The 23,463-nt window shown below is 40.4% G+C and overlaps 2 protein-coding genes across 2 annotated transcripts; both read left to right on the top strand.

Annotated features, from left to right (window-relative positions):
• The first annotated feature begins 6,033 nt into the window (after positions 1-6,033).
• AFG2B (AFG2 AAA ATPase homolog B) lies at positions 6,034-12,985 on the top strand. The gene is made up of 8 exons (XM_063412751.1): positions 6,034-7,381; positions 8,141-8,326; positions 8,930-9,094; positions 9,583-9,792; positions 10,198-10,425; positions 11,048-11,182; positions 11,840-11,965; positions 12,621-12,985. Exons 1-8 carry the CDS (start codon positions 6,305-6,307, stop codon positions 12,771-12,773), a joined length of 2,280 nt encoding a protein of 759 aa, XP_063268821.1. The 5' UTR covers positions 6,034-6,304; the 3' UTR covers positions 12,774-12,985.
• Positions 12,986-14,353: 1,368 nt separating this feature from the next.
• On the top strand, positions 14,354-22,795 carry C15H15orf48 (chromosome 15 C15orf48 homolog). The gene is made up of 5 exons (XM_063412333.1): positions 14,354-14,587; positions 14,917-15,005; positions 15,795-15,855; positions 16,498-16,589; positions 22,670-22,795. Exons 1-4 carry the CDS (start codon positions 14,546-14,548, stop codon positions 16,564-16,566), a joined length of 261 nt encoding a protein of 86 aa, XP_063268403.1. The 5' UTR covers positions 14,354-14,545; the 3' UTR covers positions 16,567-16,589; positions 22,670-22,795.
• Positions 22,796-23,463: the final 668 nt, after the last annotated feature.

Genomic DNA, 23,463 nt, shown 5'->3' with positions numbered 1-23,463 from the left:
TTAAAATGAAATAAAATAGTCTACATTCCATTAGATAATTAAATTTTGAATAAAGGTATACAAACAGGACACCACAGCAATAACTTACAGGAGATGACAGTATGTGGTAACTACTCAAAAACTCTAACAGTTTCAGAAACCCACACCAAGTGACAGTGGCTTGTTGAGAGCCTGGATAGGGTGCAAGTAAAACTTAAAACCTTACAAGGAAACAGTTCCCAAACAAGGAAGGCCATGTATGTAAAGAGAAGTTCTAGGGTACACATTGCTACATACTATCAACTACTCTACTAGCTCCAAACTATCCCCACCTCAGCAATGCTACAAAACAGATCTGGAGAACAACAAGGAGCAGCAGCTCTTGAACAGTTCAGAAATCAGCAACCAAATTTGATAAGGATAGCAAGGCACAGCCTAAGAAGCCTAAGCCCAAACAATACAGGCCTAAGAACAATGCCCAAGAGTCCAGGCCATCAGACAAACCTGTGCCAACAAGAGCAGGTCCAAAGACAAATCAGGAACTCCAGAGATAGCTCTGAGTACAAAAACTCAGCTCAGGCCATCTCAGAAACAAAAGGAAACAAAACAAGTGCACCAAAGGCTTTCTAACATAGTTAAGCACTCAGCTCCCCTCCTAAAAGCTGATTGTTTCCCATGATAACATGATAATTGCTAATGCATTTACCTAATTTTACAGTCTCCAAAGAGAAGGGATTTCAAATTTCACAAAAATACTTTAAATAAGGGCATTAAACTTCACCATAAAAAACAATTATTAGGAGCCAAAGCCAAGTGGGATGAGCAAAACAAGTACTTGAAAAAAATAATAACCTGAGTGCAGATGATGCTGGCCAGGGTAATAGAGTGTTTCACATATATCTTATTCTTAATTACTATAATTATCTGCTGATTTAGTATTTAGTCTTTGTGCTATCTCTATATTAAAATATTTGTTTGTAGATCAATGTCTTTTATTGATTCCTGTCAATAAAAATTGAAAATTACCTGATGTTGCTGGAGTTTTTAAGATTCAATGATATATAATTTTCTGCTCTATAAATCAGTCTAGGCCATAGTCTAACATGAATAATCTGTGACTGTGTGAGGAGGTGATAATAGTTGTTCTGAAGAAAGCATTATGGCCTATCACAAAACCTGAAAAAGATAAAAAAGAAAATCTACCTATCTGAACTGGAGGAAAGGAGAGAAAAAAGTACAACACACAGCTGTGGTGTGGAGGAAGGGAAGTGTAAAAAAAATTGTTAAACATTTTTCAAGCTAAGTTCTAGGTGGGAAAACAGATTTACTGAACAACCATCTTCAGACCTAAAGCCTCTTAAGTTCAAATTACAATTTCACAAACCTTTTTGACAGCCACTTCAAAGTTTTTCTCCTGTCTTGAGGAGACATAACCTATGTTTAGTCATTTCTTGGGACTGAAAGCATTCTTTACCTTTGATAAGTCTTGCTGCCTTCTCTGAACCTTTCCCAGCTCTAATACATATTTTTGAGGACAGGAGATCTGAAGTACACACTATCTGAAGTACAGGGATACCACAAACACCACAGCACTGAGATAATTTTTGTTATATTCTTAGTTCCTTTTTAAATTAAGGCTAACAATTTGCTTTTTGTACATCAAGCACTGAGCTGACATTTCCATGGAATCATCTATCCTGATGCTGTAGAAGTGGCCCTTCCCTTTGATTGCTCTTTCCTTTGTTCCCCTTTGTTTCCATAGATGTATACTCAATTTAATATCCCATTTTGCTGCTAAGTCCCTCAGGCTGGTATGGCCTTTCTTTTTATTCTCAACCAATCTACTCTCATTCCTATACTGAACACCACACAAGGATCCCACTATTCCATATCCAAAAGAAGATTTATGAACCACTGGATTATCTATTTTGTTGAACAGATAACCAAGCATCCCTAAGCAGTAATCAAAAGGTGCTAAAGGCAAATATTGACAATTTGAAAAACATATCCTGTTAAATTATCTGCAGCTGTCCCTTCTCCCTTCTTTGAAAAGCTTTCACCCCAAAGTTTCAAGACAAGGGAATGTGCAGTTGGGACTCCAGACACTCCCAAAGAAACGTAGAGTCTTAGCATAAAATCCTTTCCTTGGCAACTTAAGACAAGTGAGTTTGCACTGGAAGGCTCCAGGTGCAGGCACACACTTTTCCTGCTGCATCTGCCATGCTGGCAATGACTCCGGGTAGAGATGCAGCATCAGTGGTTCCACCTAAAGCGCAGAGATTTCACCCAAACTGCTGTCAGCAGTCAGAGATTTTCCACTCTGTAAGGCCTGGCCCTAACCCATCCCCTGGGCCTTGCCCATCTGAAATTCCTAACTGCAATGGGAACTTTTTCCATGTAAAGCCACGAGACTGGATGGTCACTAGAAAATTAAGTAAACACATTGAGGGTGGCCCTCCCAGAAAGACATGCAGACATACAAAAGCTCTTTCCACTCCTGTTCTAAGCATGTCTTTACTATTTATTTATGGGGTTTCAATATAATAAAGTCAGGTGTTTGAAATGTGCAGTATTTGGCCTAAGTGTAATACAGCATTTATACTTAGGCAAAGAACCTCCACAAATACTAAAATCCTGCCTTAAAGCATATATATGCCAGCTACTGACTTTGAACTATCCTTATTTGATTAATAAACAATCAGACCACATCTTCAAATCCATCTACCATGAAAAAGACTATGTTAAAAAACAGAGTTAACTTGTCAATTTAATATGAAAATTTCCATTCCAGTAATAGATAGGGTAAAACCTACTAAAAAAAGAAGCAGCTTAATATTTTATTTACTTTCTATGCATTGTGACAAGACACAATTATTTTATTTCCTGAGTTATAATAATTGGGAATTTTGAACATTAGTCCACCAAAACCCAATAAATATATAACGAAAAAAAAAGAACAATTAAATATTGTTCTCCTTTTTAGAACCTTTAATACTTGTATGTTCTCCTTTAAAAGAAGTTAATCTGGCACACTAAATATGACAAAGAAAAAAAAAGAAGAAAAAAAGAAGAAAAAAAGAAGAAAAAAAGAAGAAAAAAAGAAGAAAAAAAAGGAACATTCTTCCCCAAAAATAGAGAGCAACAAGCTCAACAAGAAAAAGTAATGAAGCTGAAAATTATCTGAACACTCAGTGTGCCTGTTCTTCAGTTTCATATTAGAAATGGAGTGAAGACAATGCTGGACCACATTTGATTTCTCCAAGAACTCTTGACTACTCCCTCCAAATTATCAGATCTGAAAGGAGAAATACAGCCATTCTTGAAGATCAGCTGCCATCTAGTGAATGGTGAGAAAACTGTTTAAAACACCACTTTAAGGTTTTTGTCAATTTAAACCAGATTCTTGGTCGAATATTTTTTGCCACTTTGTCTCTGTAAATTTTGGGGTGTGTAAATTATTCAGGAGCATGGCAACTAAAAGGTATGCATTTGAAATGACAGCAATGTCGTTCAGTAAACTTTTCTAAGAAAATATATGAATAATATATATGTGATTCCACAATTTGTTCAAAAAAAGCCAATCCTGTGCTCTTTCAATACAACATATTATTTTTTGGGGGGCTTCACTTCACTGTACTAAAAAGAACTGAACTATCAGTGTCTTAAAGTAAAATAATCAGCATTACAGCAATAAAATACAGTAAAAACTTAAAGAAGTTTAAGTTAAAATGTACTGAAATGTGCTCATCAAGCAACAATAGCAGAGTTTTTATATTGGGCAACAACTTTTGTTACTTTGTTACTTGAGATTAGATTTGCAGGTGTTTTCCTTCTCAAAAGAAAACAGAATTTCCAGATGTTACAATAAGTCTGTTAGAAGGAACCACTGATATGAATATAAACCACAGAGCTCATTGCAAATATTCAATTTTCCATACTTTTCTTTCCTAAACACAACTTTCTAAAACCAAGCAGAGGGTCTACCACTTACAGCTTGAAACTCCAAAACACAAATCTGCCATTTTAAACAGAGTATGTTTTTTGTTTAATTGAGTACGTACTTGAGGGTACTCATGTTTATGAGAACCTTTGATGGAAAGAAATAAAACAAGAGAACATGTTTATAAGACATTGGCTTGAAAATACATTTGCCTTCTTGGAATGAAAGCTCCTTATAATCTTTTGTCTGTACATTCTTTGGACAGACATTAGTATGTCCTACACCAAATACCTGGTAAGTCTACATATTCCATATAAGCATATTCCATATAAACATTTGCATATGTGTGCAGTACAGAACTGTGCTATGAAAAGAAAGATTAAGTAGATATCCAGGAGTAGAGGAATAGAAAATAAACACTGAAATGAGAAAATTTGGTCATGAGTTGAAAGAGAATATATTACAGGCCCTTTTGCATATAATTAGGCTTAAAGAGAAGGCTTGCTGGTTTTCACACTGTGCAGCCCTACAAAATTCTTGTGAGCTCCTATTCAGCATTTAAAATCATTAAGAACTGGTTTCTTAACACGGCCTGCTTTTATTCATATGGCTTACTGAAATATTTGTGTACAGCCTTGGTTCAGTAAGGAACGTGATTAACCAGGACACCATCACAAAGGTGCCCCTTCTGAGGCCTTCAGAATACAATGCAGGACAGACTGTAGTTGTGCTGTAAACCACCTTCTCTGTGGAATTAACTGTGAATTTAACTGCGTCTGACTAGCATCAAGCATTTGAGATCTCAATCCTTATATGTCTGTGGTCTCAAAGTCTGTGTGTATTCAGCACATGTGTGACTTTATTTAAAGGAAGCTACTTTCAAGAATAAAATTATGCACATAATAAATTTTATCTTGTAGCCCACAATGCTGACAGACCTCCTGGAAAGTTTTTATAAACATACTGCACAATTCATGAAATAATCTAAAAAGGTAAGGGGACCAAAACTTTTTTAAAGTGCTGACTACCCGTTTGTCAGAGCAACATACTGCAACAGTTTTACAAATGTTGAATGATTATCTGTGTCTTAATTACTTGTACCAGCAGCTTCTCAAGCCAATCCTGTGGCTCCCCACACGTTTTTTTAACCAGCACCCACAGCTGATTCAGCCGTGACCGCTGGTGACAAAGGAGCAGAGGGAAGCACTGGCAGGGGCTCAGGAATGGGGAGGCCCAACATTTGGGAACGCTGAACAAGTGGGCAGCACTGAGGAGACAAAAAGAGGGAAAAGAAATGAGGGTGGCAAACAAGGCCTGTGGTGACCAGCTCTGTAGAGAAGAAGGCAGATGAATAATAGAAAGGGGCTCAGTGCATTTAGTCTGTGGGATGAGGGTATAAGAAGTCTCCAGGACACAGCACTCACCTCGCAGGCATTGCTTTGACAGCCCTTCAAAAGGGAAGGCCCAGGGCAGTGTCTGAGGGAGGCGGCAGACATCGAGTACTGTGGCCAGTTCCGGGCCCCTCAATTCAGAAAGGACATTGAGGGACTGGAGTGGGTCCAAAGAATGCCAGCGAAGATGGTGAAGGGCCTGGAGCACAAGCCCTGTGAGGAATGGCTGAGGGAGCACAGAGGGCTCAGTGTGGAGAAAAAGAGGACCTGATCGCAGGACCTTATCGCTCCCTACAGCTCCTTGAAAGGAGGCTGTAGCCAGGTGGGGCTCGGCCTCTTCTCCCAGACAGGACCAGAGGCCACAGTCTCAAGCTGCACCAGGAGAGGTTTAGGTTGAACATTAGGAAAAGAATTCTTCTCAGGAAGGGCGATTAGATATTGAACGAACTACCCAGGAATCACCGTCCCTAGCTGTGTTTAAGGAGAGACTGGACAGGGTGGTGTTGGGACACAGGTTGTATTCAATGATCTCCGAGCTCAACTCCTACCGAGCTCATGCCGTGACGCTGTGGGGGCTGAGGCGGGGCGAGGTGCGCGTGTTCCGCTGTGGCGCATGCGCGGGGCCGAATGTCAGCGCGCGAGCGGCTGCGCGGCGCTCGGTCCCATCCCGTCCCATCCCTGCCCGGGGATCCCGTCCCATCCCTGCCCGGGGATCCCGTCCCATCCCTGCCCGGGGATCCCGTCCCATCCCTGCCCGGGGATCCCGTCCCGTCTCTGACCGGAGGTCCTGTCCCATCCCGTCCCTGCCCGGGGGTCCCATCCCGTCCCTGCCCGGGGGTCCCGGCCCGCCCGCCGCGGGTCGGCAGTGCCAGACGGCCGCGGTGCGCCGGGCGGCGGCGGAGCGGGAGCCCTGCGGGAGAGCGAGGCGCGGTGAGTAAGGAGCCGACGGGCCCGCGCAAAACAGGGGTTACTGCCCTCCCTGGCGGAAGCAGCGATGGAGGCGGCAGAATTAAAGCTGCTCCCGCTGGACCCGGGAGATGAGGGCACCCAGCGGTGCCGCTTGGGACCTGCCGCGCTCTCCTTCCTGGGAGTCAGGATCGGCGCCCCGCTGAGGATCTCGGTGCCCGGCGGCTGCTGCGTGTGCACGGCGTGGCCGCGGCACGACCTGGCGGACGGGTACGTGCAGGCCGACCTGAGCGTCAGCACGGCGGGGCTGGCGGCGCGGGCCCTGCGCGGCCTCTCGCTGAGCGTGCGCCGGCTGCAGCCGCTGCCCTGCCGACAGCTGCGGACTGCCACGGCCACAGTGGTCCTCAAGAGCGCCGCGCTGAAGAAGTCCACTTCCAGAGCGGTGTTGCAGGACACAATCCGAGAACTGCTAAGAAATGTGTATGTTTTGCCTCGTTATGTTGTCACTGTTGCCCCAAGTCCCGAAAATCCCGTGGTGTATATTGAAATACTGTCTGCATCTCCTTTGAACGAGGGAGCTGGATTGATAACTCCCCAAACAAGCATAAAAATTAAGGAGGTGATCACTTTAGAATGGTACAGACATCTATCAGAAGACACTGCAAAAACTTCAATTGCAGGACTGGATGATGTGGGGAAGTCTTTGAAAGAAATTATTGATCTGCCTTTCCGCTTCCCCAAAACCTTCAAGAAGCTGGGCCTCTCTGTCCCTAATGGAGTGCTACTAATTGGGCCCCCAGGAGTAGGGAAAACTCTCGTGGTAAAGGCAGTGGCAAAAGAGCTGGGTGCGTATCTGTTCGGCGTCAGTGGCCCTGCCCTCCATGGTTCCAGACCAGGAGAAAGTGAAGAGAATTTACGAAGAGTCTTTGAAAAGGGCAGAGAGATGTCGAACGAGGGCCCAACCATTCTGTTTTTTGATGAGATTGATTCTCTGTGCCCAAAGCGAGGAGGTTCCAACAGTGCTCCTGAGGATCGCGTTGTTGCTCAGCTGCTGACCCTGCTGGACGGTGTAGGCAGTGAGGGTAAGATGGTCATTGTGGCAGCGACCAACAGGCCGGATGCCTTAGACCCTGCGCTGAGAAGACCTGGCAGGTTTGACAGAGAGGTAAATAAACCCTGGTACTCATACAATCACGCTTTTCTTTCCTTATTGAGGTGGAAGGGGGCTGGTAATTGTGTTGTAATGTCTTCTAGTCATGTTTCATGATAAAATTTATTGTGATAGAGAACTAATAACCTGTTATGTTCAAATTTCAGTAACAGAGGTTGGGTCTACTCTGGAAAACTTCCATTAGCCTAGTAGACCAAAGAAGAAAAGCACATACAGTTATGCAACACACAGTGCTTGTGCTTGTATTGTTTATTTTCCTGGCTAAACCCACTCCTAGGTCACCAGTTTAATCAAGCTCTTTGTTGCTTTCATAATTATAATTTTCATTATTTTCTGAGATTTATTGATTGTTGAGATGTATTTTTATGGTGATGTTTTACCAGGTTTTCGATGATGTATGAACGTTTATCTATTTTATTTTTTCCTATCATATTAGTCTAATTTAGTGCTTGTGACGTAAGGAAATTATTACTTCAGTATTACAGGACTTAATAAACACTATCTGATAGTGTCTTATGAGCAACTGTTTATACAAACACTGTTCACTTGGGAATTAAATGGTATTTTAAATATTTGTCATTTGTATAGTGCTGCTAATAGGTTTTCTGTAAAACTCTTTAGCTGGGATATAAGTATACATAAATTTTCAGTAGCCAGGATAAAGCAGAGACAAAATTGCTTACCTAGGTTTATAAAATAAATGAGTATGGCAAATTATCTACTTAAAATTTTTGTTTATTCTGTTTGGTTTAGGTTATTATTGGGACCCCAACAGTCACACAGAGAAGATCCATCCTGCAGTTGCTTACATCTGATATGCCCATTTCTGCAGAGGTTGATGTGGCTAAGCTGGCAGAAATGACCACTGGGTATGTTGGAGCTGACCTCACAGCACTCTGCAGAGAAGCTGCTATGCAGGCTGTGTCCCACAGCTCTTGGGTATGCTTGCAAATCAGTCAAGAGCAATGCCAGTAATATTTGTACTACCCTTCTCTCATTAATACTTTACTTTATAAAGCTCAGCAAGTTGAAGACTCACACAAAGCATATTATGAATATTTTTGCTCATCCTTTCAGTTCTCACCTTAGTCCTGTTACTGCATCTGTGGTTTAATAGTGGCATTTGATAGCCTGAGATAAAGTCTAGCACATTCTTCAGTGTGTAATGAAAATGGATTTTGCAATTTTTTTATTTCTATTCATAAGACTGTAGGGTGTGATGTGTGTTAACCCTGAAAACAACTATTTGATTTTGCAGATCACTGCCTAATGGACCTATAATTTAGGGAATAGTAGTTTTCTCTGAAACGTTAATTTTTGTTAAAATTGTTTTTCTTCCTGTGTAAAAACTTGCTGTTGAAGAGGCTATATTTTATTTTACTTCTCATTTTTGTGTCTGCAGTGTTTAAGCTCATTAGGTCAGAAATTTATTTCCTTATTAGTTGTATTTAGCCTTGTGTAAAGTGCTTTGCATATTAATGCAGCGTTTAAGTATTGCATTAAAGTGTTGTTAATATGCTCTATCTTGGGGTTTTTTTTCAGGATTCAACTGAAACTGCACCCATGATTAACATGGGAGATTTCCAAGAAGCTTTTAAAAAAATTCAACCATCCTCTTTTCGAAGTGCAGTTGGACTAACAGAGTGTAAACCTGTGACTTGGGAGCAAATTGGTGGTCTTGAAGATGTGAAATTAAAGTTAAAACAGGTAATGTATTAACCTGAGTTAGATAAATGGTTAATTTCTAATACATGCTCCAAGGTATTTTGTATGCTGCATTATGAAAATTATTTCTCTTGCAAATTACCTGATTATAAATTGTATTTTAAACATTATTACAGTGTTATTAGAATGCTTGAGTTAGAAATCTTGCAGTCACAAGATACCACCACCAAGCATAGTAATATCATGGGAAAATAGGCATTTTTTAATTGCTGAAAAGTACTTAACTTGTAGCCAGAAAATTTGTCTGTTCCTGAATATTTATCCAGGCATGGCTCTTGGCTGTTGTCTCTTCAGGATTGCTCTTAGTTCTGTTTCAAATGGAAAATTTTAGCAGGGGGCATTATATAAAGAAAGACTAAATCAGTATTCTCTGATTTCCAATTAATGTTTGTATCAAGGAGAGGGAATTATGTACTTGGCAGTTTTACTGATTGCTGTTACTAAGAATTTCATCCCTTTTTGATTTACAGAGTATCGAGTGGCCTATGAAGTTTCCTGAGGCGTTTGCCAGGATGGGGCTGTCTCATCCCAAGGGGATTCTCCTCTATGGCCCATCGGGCTGTGCCAAAACCACGCTGGTGAGGGCTGTGGCCACCAGTTGTCACTGTTCCTTTCTCTCTGTGAGTGGTGCCGACCTCTTCTCCCCTTACCTTGGAGATTCAGAGAAGATTTTGTCTCAGGTACAGTATTTAATTTGTGTAAGGTTCTGTAGTCTATTTTTGCTTGATTTTTGTAGAGTATTAGTTAGACCTAAAGTTTGTTGTTGAAAAGATGATAGAGCTCTCATCTGATTATGAAATAGAAATAGCTTACAGATTCACATGTAGATATAGTGAGAATCTATCCCTGAAATTATACCAGTGTTAAACTTTGGAAGAATTCCTAGCCTTTTGTTTTCAGTTCATTTAGGAATATGAGAAGCAGAATTTGCCAATAGTAAATGTAAGCCAGAACAGCTCTTAAGAATCATTAATGTACCTTTAAAGTTAAGTAAAATACAGAGTATATGTAAGTGGGATTCTTTTTCACCTTACCTGATAGAATGCAGGCATTAATGTTTTATTTTATTAACTATTGTTGAAAAGGTTTTTCGCCAAGCAAGAGCAAATACTCCAGCAATAATATTCCTGGATGAGATTGATTCTATGCTGGGATCTCGGGCACACTGCAGAGCTGGCCATGGTGTCTCAGAGAGGGTTCTTTCTGTTCTGCTCAATGAATTGGATGGGATTGGGCTCAAAGTTACAGAGAGAAGAGGAGGCAAGCTACAGCTTGAGGCTCAGTGCCAAGAGCAAAGTGACGAGGAAAGAAAGGTATTTATGCTCCTTTTTCTTTATAGGAAGAATGAGAAGTGCTGTCCAGTTGTTTCAAAAATTTTAGCTGTTGGCATTCACATTTTAAGTTTAAAAAATCCTCAAACTTAAAAAACGTGCAAGAAGCTTTTTTACTCTGTCATAACTACTAGTTTTTAGAAGATACTGTATATAGACACTGTTCCTCAGTGAGGCTTTGTTTGAACGAAATATCCACACAGGCTAAGGAGCCTTACTAGTCAGGTGTTCACCTTCTGTCACAAAAATCATTTTTTGACACTAAAGTAATTTTTTAAATTAATTGTACAATTTTTACTCTTAAACAAGTTCCTTCCTGAACAATTTTTTGCATCTAAAAAGAATCTGGTCAAAGAGAAGTCTTTATTTATTGCCAAGGCAGATACTAACTATATTTCTTCTTTGTTATGTAATCTGCCCTGCCCTAAGGCATCTTTTTACCTCAAGAAATGTAGAATACTAATGTTGAAGTGAAAACAACTACATGTAAAATGACATGATCTTTTTGCCCTTCCCCTCTTCTCTTTAGTAGTTAACTAATACCTTTTGATAATATCTACCTCAGCCATGTTGCACTAATTTGTTTACGTGATCTCTTACTCAGCTAGAGTTTCAGGAAACTTTGAACAAAGATTTCATGGTAGTTGCTGCAACAAATAGACCAGATATGCTGGATGATGCCCTGCTCCGTCCTGGAAGGCTGGACAAGATGATCTACATTCCACCTCCAGACCTGAAGGTATTACACATCCATACGTGGCTTTAAAGGGAGAGATATTAATTGCCAGCATACTTTAAGAGCAAAGGGGGCATATTCCTGTAACAAACTTAACAAGTGATGGATGTTTCACTGGAGATCAGTCACCAAATTCAAGGTACAATAAAAAAATTAAAGTAAAATTATTTGTATTTAAAACACCAAAAACATTTCAACTGGTGTAGGTAGTTGTAGTATTGCATATGGATAATGTATATTTAGAAATAGAAAATGTATATTTACAAAATCAAGCTACAGCTCAGGAAATACTAAAATAAGTTGTCTGTTCTTGCTTCAAAGAATTTTTGTGTACTATTCCTAAGGCTAGTGTAGCTATTTGTCCTGAGCTTCACAAAAAACAGTTGACCCAAAGCATGCCAAATCAGGCCTGTTCAGCCTAAAATACTGTGTTTTCATGAAGCAAGGATTGACTGTGAATAACAGACCTTATATATTTGAGACAACCAGGAGTGCATTATCTCCATTAATAGCATTTTATTCTTCCACCAAAACCAGGTAGTTTTGGTACTTTTCTGGATTTTCCTTGGCTCTATTTTCAACTTCGGTACTGCTTTGGAGGAAGATAAATTTTTGGTTTGTTTGGTTTTGTTTTCTTGCATAATATGCACCAATTTACAGGGAAGACTTTCCATTTTGAAAATCTGCACCGAAAAAATTCCATTAGATGCTGATGTGTCATTACAAGATGTGGCAGTCCTAACAGACTTCTTCTCTGGAGCTGATATTGAAAATCTGTGCAAGGAGGTAAGAAATATTCCTGGTTCATCTGTGAAATAACCTCTAAATAACAATTTTGAATTTAAAAAGAGAGCTAACCTATAGATGTTACTGAGCCATCTCTAGTATAGGTTCATTCCCAGTTTGCATTGAAAATCTAAAGAAAATTATTAAAACAGGAGAACTGAACAAGGGTTAATTCTTTAAATAAGGGAGCCAAATAAGAATAAAGTCTGTCTGTGATAATTTACCAGAAGTTAAAGAACTGTACTACCCTTTATTTCATGTAGTCCTCTCTAATCCATGCCCACACCTAGGTGAATTGCATTCTTTGTACTGCAAGCTGAAATTAGCAGGTACTGTCAAGGCTAGAGAGAAAAAAAAAAGAGAAGATCCAGAATTTGAGTTGCGTTGTACAAAAGACAGAAGACTAGTAAGAAAATCCAAATACATAAGTGATACAGGGTGTATTGTCTACTCCAGACAGAAAAAGTGAATGAAAAAGTTGTGGTAACCTTACTTGAATCTTTATCTATTGTTAAATAACTGTAAGTTATACAATGCTGTTTTCAGATGCTTTAACTAATGCTTTGTTCCTTGTAAAATATTTTAGAATACTTACAGTATTCTTTACAATTTAAAACATGATAAGGAGTTGGTGTTTTTTTTTTCTCTTTTAAAGGCTGCTTTGTTGGCATTACAAGAGAATGGACTTGAAGCAACTGTTGTAAAACAGGAACATTTTGTGAAATCGTTGAAGACTGTAAAACCATCTTTAAACATAAAAGACTTGGAATTTTATGAAAAATTCTCTAATCGAGAATTAGCCTCTTAAATCTAAAAAGGAGTGGAATAAGTATTTTTAAATATATTACAAAGATTTTGAAAAGGTTTGCATCTTTCTGCTTTTTAATACTATACTTACTGTGGTACTCTAGTACTGTGAAATACAGTAAAGTGTCACTTGTGAAAAGAGCTGTAATTTCAATAATGAATAATAAATTAAGATCTTGTTTGCTTTGGGTAGGTTTACATCAGATGAAACAAGTAATTGAGATACTTAGATAAAACACTGTGGAACAGCTTAGTGTTACTGTAGATTTCCTACTTTTAAGTACAAAAATGGCATAATAAGAAAATTTAAAATATGTTATGAAGTCTCCAAAAGAAAGCGAAAATATAGAAGAAATAGAAAAGGAAATTCAGGAAATTAAATAGGAGGAAGTCCCATTCTGTATTGTAACCTAGGAAAAGGTTCAGATACAAATAACTGCCCTACTGCTTGGTGGCTTTCATCACTGATCTATAGAAAGGACCATCCTGTAGCTTTATTGGTGGCAACAAAGAGACAGTGCTCATGACCTTCCCCAATACCTGAAGGTTTCTCAGCAGCAGTGCTGAGAAAAAGTATGAAAACTGTTTTACTTTCCAGTGTTTGAGAGTTTGCACTGGAATTGCTGGACCTGAAAGTTGTCACAGTAAAATGCTGCCAGCTCCTCCAGCCTCAAAGATGCTGCTGCTTAATTTGCACCCTGGTTCCCTGGAAGGACCAGCTGAGCTGATTGTGCCCTGTCGTGTCCGTTCCTTCCCGCAGGGAGGGAGCAGAACAGGCAGTAAAGGCAGCCTGTCCTGCCTCTCCCTGCCTTCCAGTGGGCAAGAGAGAAGGGGAGAAATTGTGCTCCTGTGCAATTGTGCTCCTTTACATGGTACAAGGTAGAGGAGCTGCCTGCTCTCAGCTCCATTACCCTGCCCCTGAATAATTTTTCTCGGGGATACTGGGAAGTGATAGGAGCTGTGGAACACAAGAGAACCTTGGCCTGGTTGAGCTTTTGCTGCAGCACAAGGGGACATGGTGACACTGGGCTCCTCCTTTGGTCACTATAAGCACCTCCAAGCTCTGAAGAGACAGGCTCTGTCGTCACCTGGGTGTTTGCCTGGATACCCTGTTCTTTGGGCAGCTGCCTGGGGAAGGGGACAGACGAGACAGAGGAGAAATGGAGAAGCCAGGTTTGAGTGCTGCAGTCACGGACAGAGAAGGCAGGCGGGAAGGGCACGGGGACAGAGCGCATCCCGCTCTGTTGGGCCGCTCTGGCCCCGTGGCACCCGCGGGCGCCACCCTGCGCCTGCCGCCCTGCGCCGCTGGGGGGCGCTGTCCCGCCCGCCGGGGGGCGCTGTCCCGTCCGCCGGGGGGCGCTGTCCCGCCCGCCGGGGGGCGCTGTCCGTGCCGCCCGCTGGGGGGCGCTGTCCGTGCCGCCCGCTGGGGGGCGCTGTCCCACCCGGTCCGCCCGCTGGGGGGCGCTGTCCCACCCGGTCCGCCCGCTGGGGGGCGCTGTCCCGCCCGCTGGGGGGCGCTGTCCCGCCCGCCGGGGGGCGCTGTCCCGCCCGCTGGGGGGCGCTGTCCCGCTCCGCCCGCTGGGGGGCGCTGTCCCGCCCGCTCCGCCCGCTGGGGGGCGCTGTCCCGCCCGCTCCGCCCGCTGGGGGGCGCTGTCCCGCCCGGTCACTCCGCGGGGCTCAAAGAGCGCGGGGCGGGCCCGGCCCGGGGCTCTCCCGCCTCACTCGAGGATCGCTGAGCGCCCACGCCTGAGCAGCTCCGCAGCCACCGCCAGCATGAACAGGGGCATCTGGCACACCCTTAGAACGAGAAAAGAAGTAAGTTTGTCTGAGGGGTCGGGGCCGTGGTACCCGCCCGCGGCGAGGGATGCGGAGGGCTCGGGCGGCTGCACCGGGGTTGCCACTTGGTTTCCCGAGGAAATGGGACCCGCGTAAGGTTCATGTATTAATAGTGAGGTGTGGAGAAGGGTAATGCAGAAGTAAAAGTGAAATTCACATATTAAAAGTGAAGTGGTGTAAAGAGTAATATTAAGCTGATGTACAGGAACAGGTAATCCCTCCCTAGGTCTGTGTAACCCTTGCTCCCCCTGCTCCTGAGTCTCTAGCTGGGACATAAGACCAGCTCTTTTCTCTGTTTTATCTTTCAGCTCATTCCCCTGGCCGGAATATTGTCCATGGCAGCAGCTGGGGCGTTCTCTTTTTGTGTCTATTCCCTATTCTACAAATCTGATGTGATGTAAGCAAAAACTTATTGCTTGGAGCTTACCCTAACTTTTTTTATTCAGCTGAGTATTTGACCATCATGTTTTACACACACACGCACAAAATGCTCCAGATACATATTCCAGAGTGCTGGGAATACTGGTAATGATTAAAGTATTTGCAGATTGTAAATAGTGAGGAAATTAATTAATTTGGAGTGTAGTCCAAGTTATTTCCTAACTTTTGATTTAATAATTATGTTTTTTCTTTGTTTTAGGTATAAGAAGTTTTAAATGTTCTAGTCAAGAATTTAATATAATCACATAGGTAGATGAGATGCCTGTATATTGCAACCAGGCTATCAGCTTGTAAAGAACAGTGTTTGATAGCATTAACTTAAAAAATACAGTATTCCAAAGGCTTGGCTGATAATTGCAGCCAAATCCTATGCTCATAAAGCTTTTGGGGGTTTATTTATTTATTTTAAAGTGATTGGAATAGGCATTTTAACTGTCAGGGTAAAAGTCCTCTTACTTTGTGTCTTTTTTCATTTTTGATTTTTCAGCTTGCTTCCCTTACAATGCAATGTGAACAGTGCTGGCTTGCTTGGTGCTTTAGAAGCTGCAAATACAGCAAACCATCATTGATTCCTATCCAGATTTTAAAATCTATTCCTATCCAAATTTCAAAATATAATGCCCAAACCTGTAAACTTGTGTTTTAGGGAACTCCTTACTTAAGTGAATAGCTCTAGGCTGCTCATATGAAAATGTGTGCAAGGACACACCTTCAAACATAATACCTGTTTTATCTTCTTTTAAAGTATTCACAAGATTGGCAGTTCAGAACCATGGGAAGCTGTTGACCCTTCCAAGCCTCAGAAGGTAATTTGTACATATAATATATGTATAAATAGCATAAATTTCCAACACAATGAGTCGCTTCTTTTAATGTGTAAGAACTAGTAAAATAATGAGGAAACCAGTGTAAAGTTGATGTATATCTAGTTAAAAATGGAAAGAAATCCTTCATTTATTCCTTTCTGTCTTCACCCTGTTACCTAATGATAGGGGTTCATCTCTTATACTGTAGGTCTGATCTTAAATTCATACTCTGCTTCTGGTTGTTGTCCTATGTCCATTCCCACCCAAACATCCATTTACTCAATTCTATTCATAACAGTGGAAACTTCGAGTATAGAGGAAGTGCTGTTTACCCTTGCCTTGTTCCTGAATTCCAGAATTGAGTAAGAATGTTTGAGTACTGCAGCCCAAAGGAAAAATATCTTAATTTAACAGAGCACTTAGGATAAGGAAAAATAAAATTATTTGGCATCATTACTTGATTAATATCCAAGTGATTCTGTTCAACAAATTATTATATCATCTACTGTGTATTTCTGAAAGGAAAATGTAAAGCCACTAGAATTTCTTCACCAATAAGTTGATGTTTGATATGGGGGCTGTGAGAGTGGAGTAAATGCTCACTGGGATTTTACTAACTTTCATATTTTCCATTTCTTCCAGCTGGTAACAGTCAATCAGAAGTGGCAGCCTATAGAAGAGCTGGAAGAAGTCAAAAAGCTTTCGAAGTGAGACGTTTCTGTTGCCTCAAACAGGTACCCTATGAATCTAGTGGAATCACTTCTGCACAAACTTGACTACTGAAATCAGTGTGCGGAAATGCTTCTGCTACATTTTTAGGGTCTGCCTACATTTTTTTGGACTCTGGATGAGGAGTTTCATGTTGCTTTAGAAGCTGGCATAGAGCATCCACATAGTCCAAAAATCTGACTAAAAATACTCATTTTCAATAAGCATTTGGTGTAAATTTTTGAGTATTCAGATGGTAGTTATGGATTGAAAAAGCCTTTAGTTTTTGTAGAATTTCAGGATTTGTTTTAAAATACATTCGTTTTGCCATTTTATTCATTTTTAATAAAATAAATTCTAAATTTATACATTTCGTGTAAATTGCCCAAAAGTCTTTCTAAATTGGGATTCCTGTTCTCCTTCCTTTCTATTCTGTATTTCAATGTTACACAGAGACCAAAGCCACAGCCAGAGGATGTGTTTGTATGGCAGCATATGTGGCCATAAAGTGCCCTTGCATTCCTGTCTGTGTTAGATGTGGGGACAGATTCAGTCAAAACTAATGTTGTGCTGCAAATACTGAAATTACCCCCTGAGGAGTCCAATAGGTTATTTAAGGGTGTATTTGAGACTCCAGATTTAGAACCTCAAAACCTAAGAGTCAAGCATGGCTAGAAGGGAAATGAAAATTGGTAATCTCTTTTGTATTTAAATATTGTTCATGATGAAATTTTTTTAAAGTCACTAAAATTAGAAAACTTGCATTATCCACAACTACACAGTGTTAATTCTTTTTGTTCAAAAGGTTGTTCAAATGCAAGTTTCAGTGTTTTGTATAATTAACAATATTTTTGAAGATTTCTACATGCTATTAGGAGAATCTCTTTTAGCAAATAGAAACCAGCAGATTAAAATTAGGAATGGTTCTGTGAAGAGACAGTTCCTCTTTAAGCTTCTGTGTGTTTTCTTATGGGTTGGCCAGGGAAAGAATGTAACAAGCAGGTTCCCAGTAAAATGATAAGACAATAAATGCATACAATGGCAGAACAGTCCTTTTTGTAGATACTTTTGTATGTGCCCTCTTCCAAGCAGTTCCTCAGTGTATTCCCCAGTTTCTTTTACAGTGGATGTCCAAAATTCATAATCCTTTCTGTGAGGAAGAAAGCAAAAGTGAAACAACTGCTAATTGGGAAAAGTCCCCTTAAATGAGTAATAGTCAAGTGCTTTAGTTATTCTGCTGTGGCAAAGACAAACTTCAGTTAGAAAAGCTCTCTCCTGAATTCCAGGGTAGCTTGGCTGCAGAAGCTTTATGTTTTCTTCAGCTGAGAAAAAAAAATCTAAATGTTGCATAAATATTTGTTTATCTAGTAAGGATGACTCAGCAGCATTTATCTTTTGGAGTGAAAGGAGCTACTAGTCTTCAGAGTAAGTCCTTAGCTTGCATTTTAAGAATGACAGTACAAGAAGATTGGATAGCATAGAACCACAAAAATACAGTGCTCCGAGGAATACAAGTTCTAAGTATTTTAAAACAGAAAATATTTTAAAATATTTCTCTGTATTTCCATATTTCCACTGGACTGTAGCAAAAACAAAGTGCCATGCTCTGAGTTGATGCATTGAGTTTATTCTTTTTTTTGCTTGCAAATACTATGACCTAAGTATCTGTCAACATTGGGAAAATAAGTGGAAATAATTTTTAGTTAATTTTTGTATCTAGCCACATTTCAGTGATGTTTCCAGTAGCACATTAAGCAGTGTGACTGCTGTTTTAAATACAAAAGAGGTTTTTGCTTCTCTTCTCATGTCCTGAAGCATAACAGCTCTGGTAATAAAACTGTTTTGCTTTGTAAAGCTGTTCTGTTTTTCTTTATTAATACAGATTTTTTGGGGAGGGTTTGCACACAGTGTAAGAAATCAAAACTTCTTTTGGCAGTTCAAAAAGATTATGAATATTGTTAAAGTTCTTAGGATGTTGTGTCTTCTCTGACTGTCCCTAACAATCTGTCTCCTGCATGGAGAGTTTTTTCTTATAAGTAGCATACACCAAGAGCAATTACTGTATCTCCCCAATCAGCTACTCAATAAATCCATAAAGCAAAATACAAATTATTTCCTTGTTCTACAAACGGTAAAGATTCAACTGGTTCAATTTTATGAGCTGATGTTTATGAGAATAGTAGCACTTCTCTGATCTGTGTCATGCAAACCCGTGAGTTTTTATTCCATGAACAATTTAGAGGCTATTGAAATAATTTAATAACTTCCTTATTTATTTCCATTTTCTTTGCTCTCATTAGTCTCCTACTCCATTCTGTTCTTGGTTTTGGTTTAGGGTTTTTGGTTGGTTTTGGCTTTTTTAAACCCTTTTTTTAATCCCTATCTTTGCTCACCCTAGCTAGTACATTTCCATGGAGCTATATCACTTCCAAATTTCATATTAATAACGAAGTTTAATAAAAACGCTTACTAGCTTGTTAGAGTTTCCAGTGTAGGTTACAAACCATTAGAAATGTGTTTTAATAGTTCTAATCACTATTAGAAATCCATCATTAGAATCTGTGGTCATGCTTCTCTACCTTTTTCTATGTAGTCTATATGTAAACAGCTTTCTGGAAGAACAGAATAAAACATTGCTTTTTGCAGTGTATATACAATGAATTACTGATTTTTGTTATTACAGTAGGACCTCAAGGCCTTAAAACTGCAGATCTTCTGGTGGTGTGGTTATCAGAGAGCTGTGTTGAGCTTTTTGGTTTCTCTCCTTGTGATAGCCGCAGTGTCACTGTTTCTCCTCTGACCCCCTGCATTTCTCTGCCACAGGGTGCTCTTAGTGCAGCTCTGCACTGTGTGGTTCCTTCAGCTGTGGCTTCCTGCAGAAATGGTAACTCACAGCAGAGGGGCCTGATGCAACCGCTGCAGGAAATGGTTCATAGCTGTGCTCTGCCTTAGTGCAGAGGAGGGCTGTCCCTGGGACTAGCTGTGGAAAACAAACAAGAGTAATGGGAATGTTTCACTGAATCAGGGCAATATTTGGTGTTGGACACTTCCCAAAAAAGCTTTCAGGTTAAACAAACACGGCACGGTTTTCATTTGCTGTCTGAAGCCTTTGCTGTCCAGCACATCCCTGCCTTACGGGAGCACACGGACAATGAAATCCCATAAAAAGTGTAACTGAAATGGAAATAAAAGCAATGCTGCTGGCTTGGCCCTGGGCACTGGGGGTGGATTTGGTGAGTGCTGCCCTTGGGGTGCTGCTGTGAGCAGGGGCAGGTGGCTCCTTTGCCCAAAGCTCTCTCCCCTGGAAGCAGCCGTGGCAGCAATGGCCCCTGCACAGCCGGGAGCTGACAGCGCATCCACAGCAGCTCTGCCTGCGCGCCTCGCCCTGACCAAAGATCACACACCCTCACCAGGCTGTGCCTGTTCATGCTGGACCTTGCCCAGATGAACAAGGGCTTTAGTTTAATTAGCGTTTACTTGTAGATAATTTTGTTGTATATATGTTCTGGCCAGAGCCATTACTGGGTAGGTGCTGCCCTTCAGGGCTCACCCAGGTCGTGGGAGAGCCCCTCACAGCACAGGGAGCCCAGGGCCTGGGACAGATTTCACCCTAATCTTATCACTGTGCCAAAGAAAAGCCAAGTCATCTACTGCTAATAAATCACCAATTCACTGCATTAAAACAAAGGGAAACGTGGTTTTTTTAATTGAGGATGTTAAAACTGTTTCATTTAATGATGCATCTTTCCCTTCTGCCATGACTTTTTTTATAATTCAATAAAGCCTAAATGTTTTTTGAAGAATGTTAGCACTCTGCTGCCCGTGCTGTTAGCATTATTAAATATGTAAGCATTATGCTGCCATTACTGTGCTTAGTTTTCTTCTCAGCAAATGCTTTGAATGAAACATGCTGCGGTCAGAAAAATTTAATTCATCTTCAAGACTGCAGTATCCACCTTACTCCATAAAGCAAAAATCCACAGCACAATCCTGGTCACAGTGACTTGCAGTTCTAGTCGTTGCCTCATTGCCAAACTCTTGGCCATAATTTCCATGTTACAATAGCATGTTTTACAAAGTAGATGAAGAAACATTAGTTTGAAGTTAGATTAATATTTTATACTGATTTCAGGGAGGCATGGCATTCATACAGTAAAGATTGCAGTGGTTGTGTATATGTACTCGTATGTGTTCTTTGAAAATTCTTCTGAAGAAAAATTAAAACATTCAAGAACAGAGCATGTCTCTGCTCAAGTTCCTGTATTTTTATTAGTTCACAGAGGCACTGTTTCCACTACACAAAAAGGGTGTTACAGGGAAGTTTGTGTTTGAGGATATACTGGTGACAGTGTCACTTCTCAGTAGGTGTAAAGGGCACAGGTGTACACCCTTTGCAGAAAACAAAATTACCACCAAAATCATAGATGGAGTCCCTCAGTAAAAAAACAGAGTGTTTGACCTTCTATCTGCTTCTAGAAATCCTCACAATTGTCTGGGTGGCAGTGCCACAGGTATAACCTGCACTCCTTAAGGAACAGTGCAGCACAGAGTATTGCAGCACAGAGTATAGCTACAGTACATTTCTTGAAACAAAATACAGTCAGTTTCAAAAAGCAAAAGCTAAATGAAGTTCTTTATCTACTGGGCTTTTTTCCTCTTCACTAAACTAATAAAAGAAAATATGGCAACCCATCAAAGAAGGGAGATGGGGGCAACACTCCAATATTCTTTTTTTCATACAGTAATGAAGGTTTTTGGTATGGGCTAGACAGGTAAAACATTTTTGTTAAGGAGAAAAATGACTGTAAAACCATCAGATGTTTTAGCTAAACTGCATAACAGATGAATTAATGCTGCAGTCTTGTCTGTAAAGGAAATTGGTATTGAATTCATTTCTGACCACCACAATTTGCTGCAGGTACAGTAGTATGTTCCACACTTGGTTCCATGGTAGTGTAATGGAGTCTAACGTTTCCCAGTTGCTATCTGCACTACCCACATGACCTGGCTTTATGTTTTCTTCCCTCCTTCCTTTTTTCGTACACAAACACACCTTGTATCATAAACAAAATATGAACTCTTAAAAAATAAACATTAAAAATAAAAAAACAAGCAAACAAAGAATACCCCTACTGCCATAGCAGGTGGTGAGCTGATTTGTAGGGTTTAATTTTGTTAATACTCCAACTCTGTGAGCAGCTTCCTTCTAGCTCTGACAGCTAAAATTAGGACCTAGCTCTTCTCTTGATTCTCGTCTCAGAGCAATCTCAGATGTAGTAATTCAGTGGAAGAAAAATATTCTGCTTTCATTTACCAAGACAGTTAATAGAGCTAAAGTAATGAGATATCCTGCATAGCTATTTACAAGTGAGCATATCTAAAACACATCTTCATTTACAGCTAACTGCCTGTGAACCTTTAACATTTGATAAGCAGAGTTACTTTCCTTTGAATTTTCTTTTATATGACTTGAACTTTGCTCTGTGGCAAGTTGAGGAAGCTAGGTTGCTTGAAAACCATCCTCATTTATTCCATCAAGGTTCTGTCTCAAGCAAATAGAAAGAAACCAGTGTGTAACTGCTTGGGCAATTTCTATTTCCAGTTTAAGGTGTGTCTCTTCTGCAATAGCTTAGAAAATACAGAATTGCTTAACAGCTTGAAGAAATGAATGAAGACTTTACGGGAAGGATGTTCTAGTTCTGAGTTCATCAGCCTTCCTCATCTGTATTTTCTCTCCCTGAAGTCTGTTCCACTAAATCCAAAACAACCACTGTTATAGCAATTGCAGCACGTAAACACAACAATATTCACCATTTATAATTGTATCTGCCTGGTTTGAAACAAAATTATTTCAGTTTATGTTTTTGATGGAAAGTATCCTCAGATTTTTCAGAAAAAAGCACAGTCAGGAGTGTTTCAGAGGGAAGCATCTGTTGTCCTGGAAACATGAATTCAGCACCCCAAAGAAGGAATACTTCTTTTCATAGAAACAAAGGGCTTGCGTGATAACTTACCTTGTTTACATTAATGAATATAATCTGTTCTAATTACATTTCAGATATCTGTATCCTCAACTAATTTCTGCTCATATGATATTTTTTCTTAGATGTTTGTAACTGGAGGAAAGCACTGGAGCATGCATTTCATGGTATTTACCCATATATGCCTTCAAGAAGTGTCCAAACTCCTTCTCAGTAATGGATTAGCCAGTCTGTGATAGGTTCGTGCCTTTTCTTATTCCATCTATTAAAAAGTTAAATCCCCTGTGGTTTTTTTAGGAAAAAATAAGAAGGTTAGGTGGGGGGTTATTTTAGGGTGGTGGGGGGGTGTTTTGGAGTTGTGTTGTTGTTTCTTTACTTACTAACAAGACATTTCTAGAATGTGTAATACAATATATTTGCTTGCTGGGGAAGTCTCCACGGCTCTCCTCACACACAAGTCTCTGTTAACTGTGGGAGCGGTGCGCCATCGTCTGGAAAAGCCGGGAATGGCCTGGAAGGCTCCCGGTGGGGAGAGTCTGTCCGTGTGTCAGACTTGTTCTCACAGGGGGCTTGGAAACAGGAACACGAGAACTCTGTAAAAAAAAAAGTGCAGAATAATTGAAATGTGGAGCATCATCTTAACTATGAAACTGTTTGTTTACAGTGGTTTTCTCAAAAATTTTGTTTTACAATTAAAAGGCCAGATACTAGACTTAGGTAACTGGTTTTATAAGTTCACGTTTCATCAGTTTATTTAAGGATTTATTAAATAATTTTTTTGTATGTGCTTTGGGAAAAAAAATAGAAAAATTGCAGGGACTTGGGTGCTCTTAATGCACCTGTGATAAAAGCAAATTTTTAGTCTGCTTACCATCTGGGTCCTTTTATTTATTTATCAGCTGAACTAAAAATCCCTGTG

Source organism: Prinia subflava, chromosome 15 (assembly GCF_021018805.1).
Source record: "Prinia subflava isolate CZ2003 ecotype Zambia chromosome 15, Cam_Psub_1.2, whole genome shotgun sequence".
In the NCBI taxonomy this organism is placed as follows: domain Eukaryota; kingdom Metazoa; phylum Chordata; class Aves; order Passeriformes; family Cisticolidae; genus Prinia; species Prinia subflava.
The sequence above is the reverse complement of the archived record's forward strand: the minus strand, read 5'-3'. Positions and strand labels throughout refer to the sequence as shown.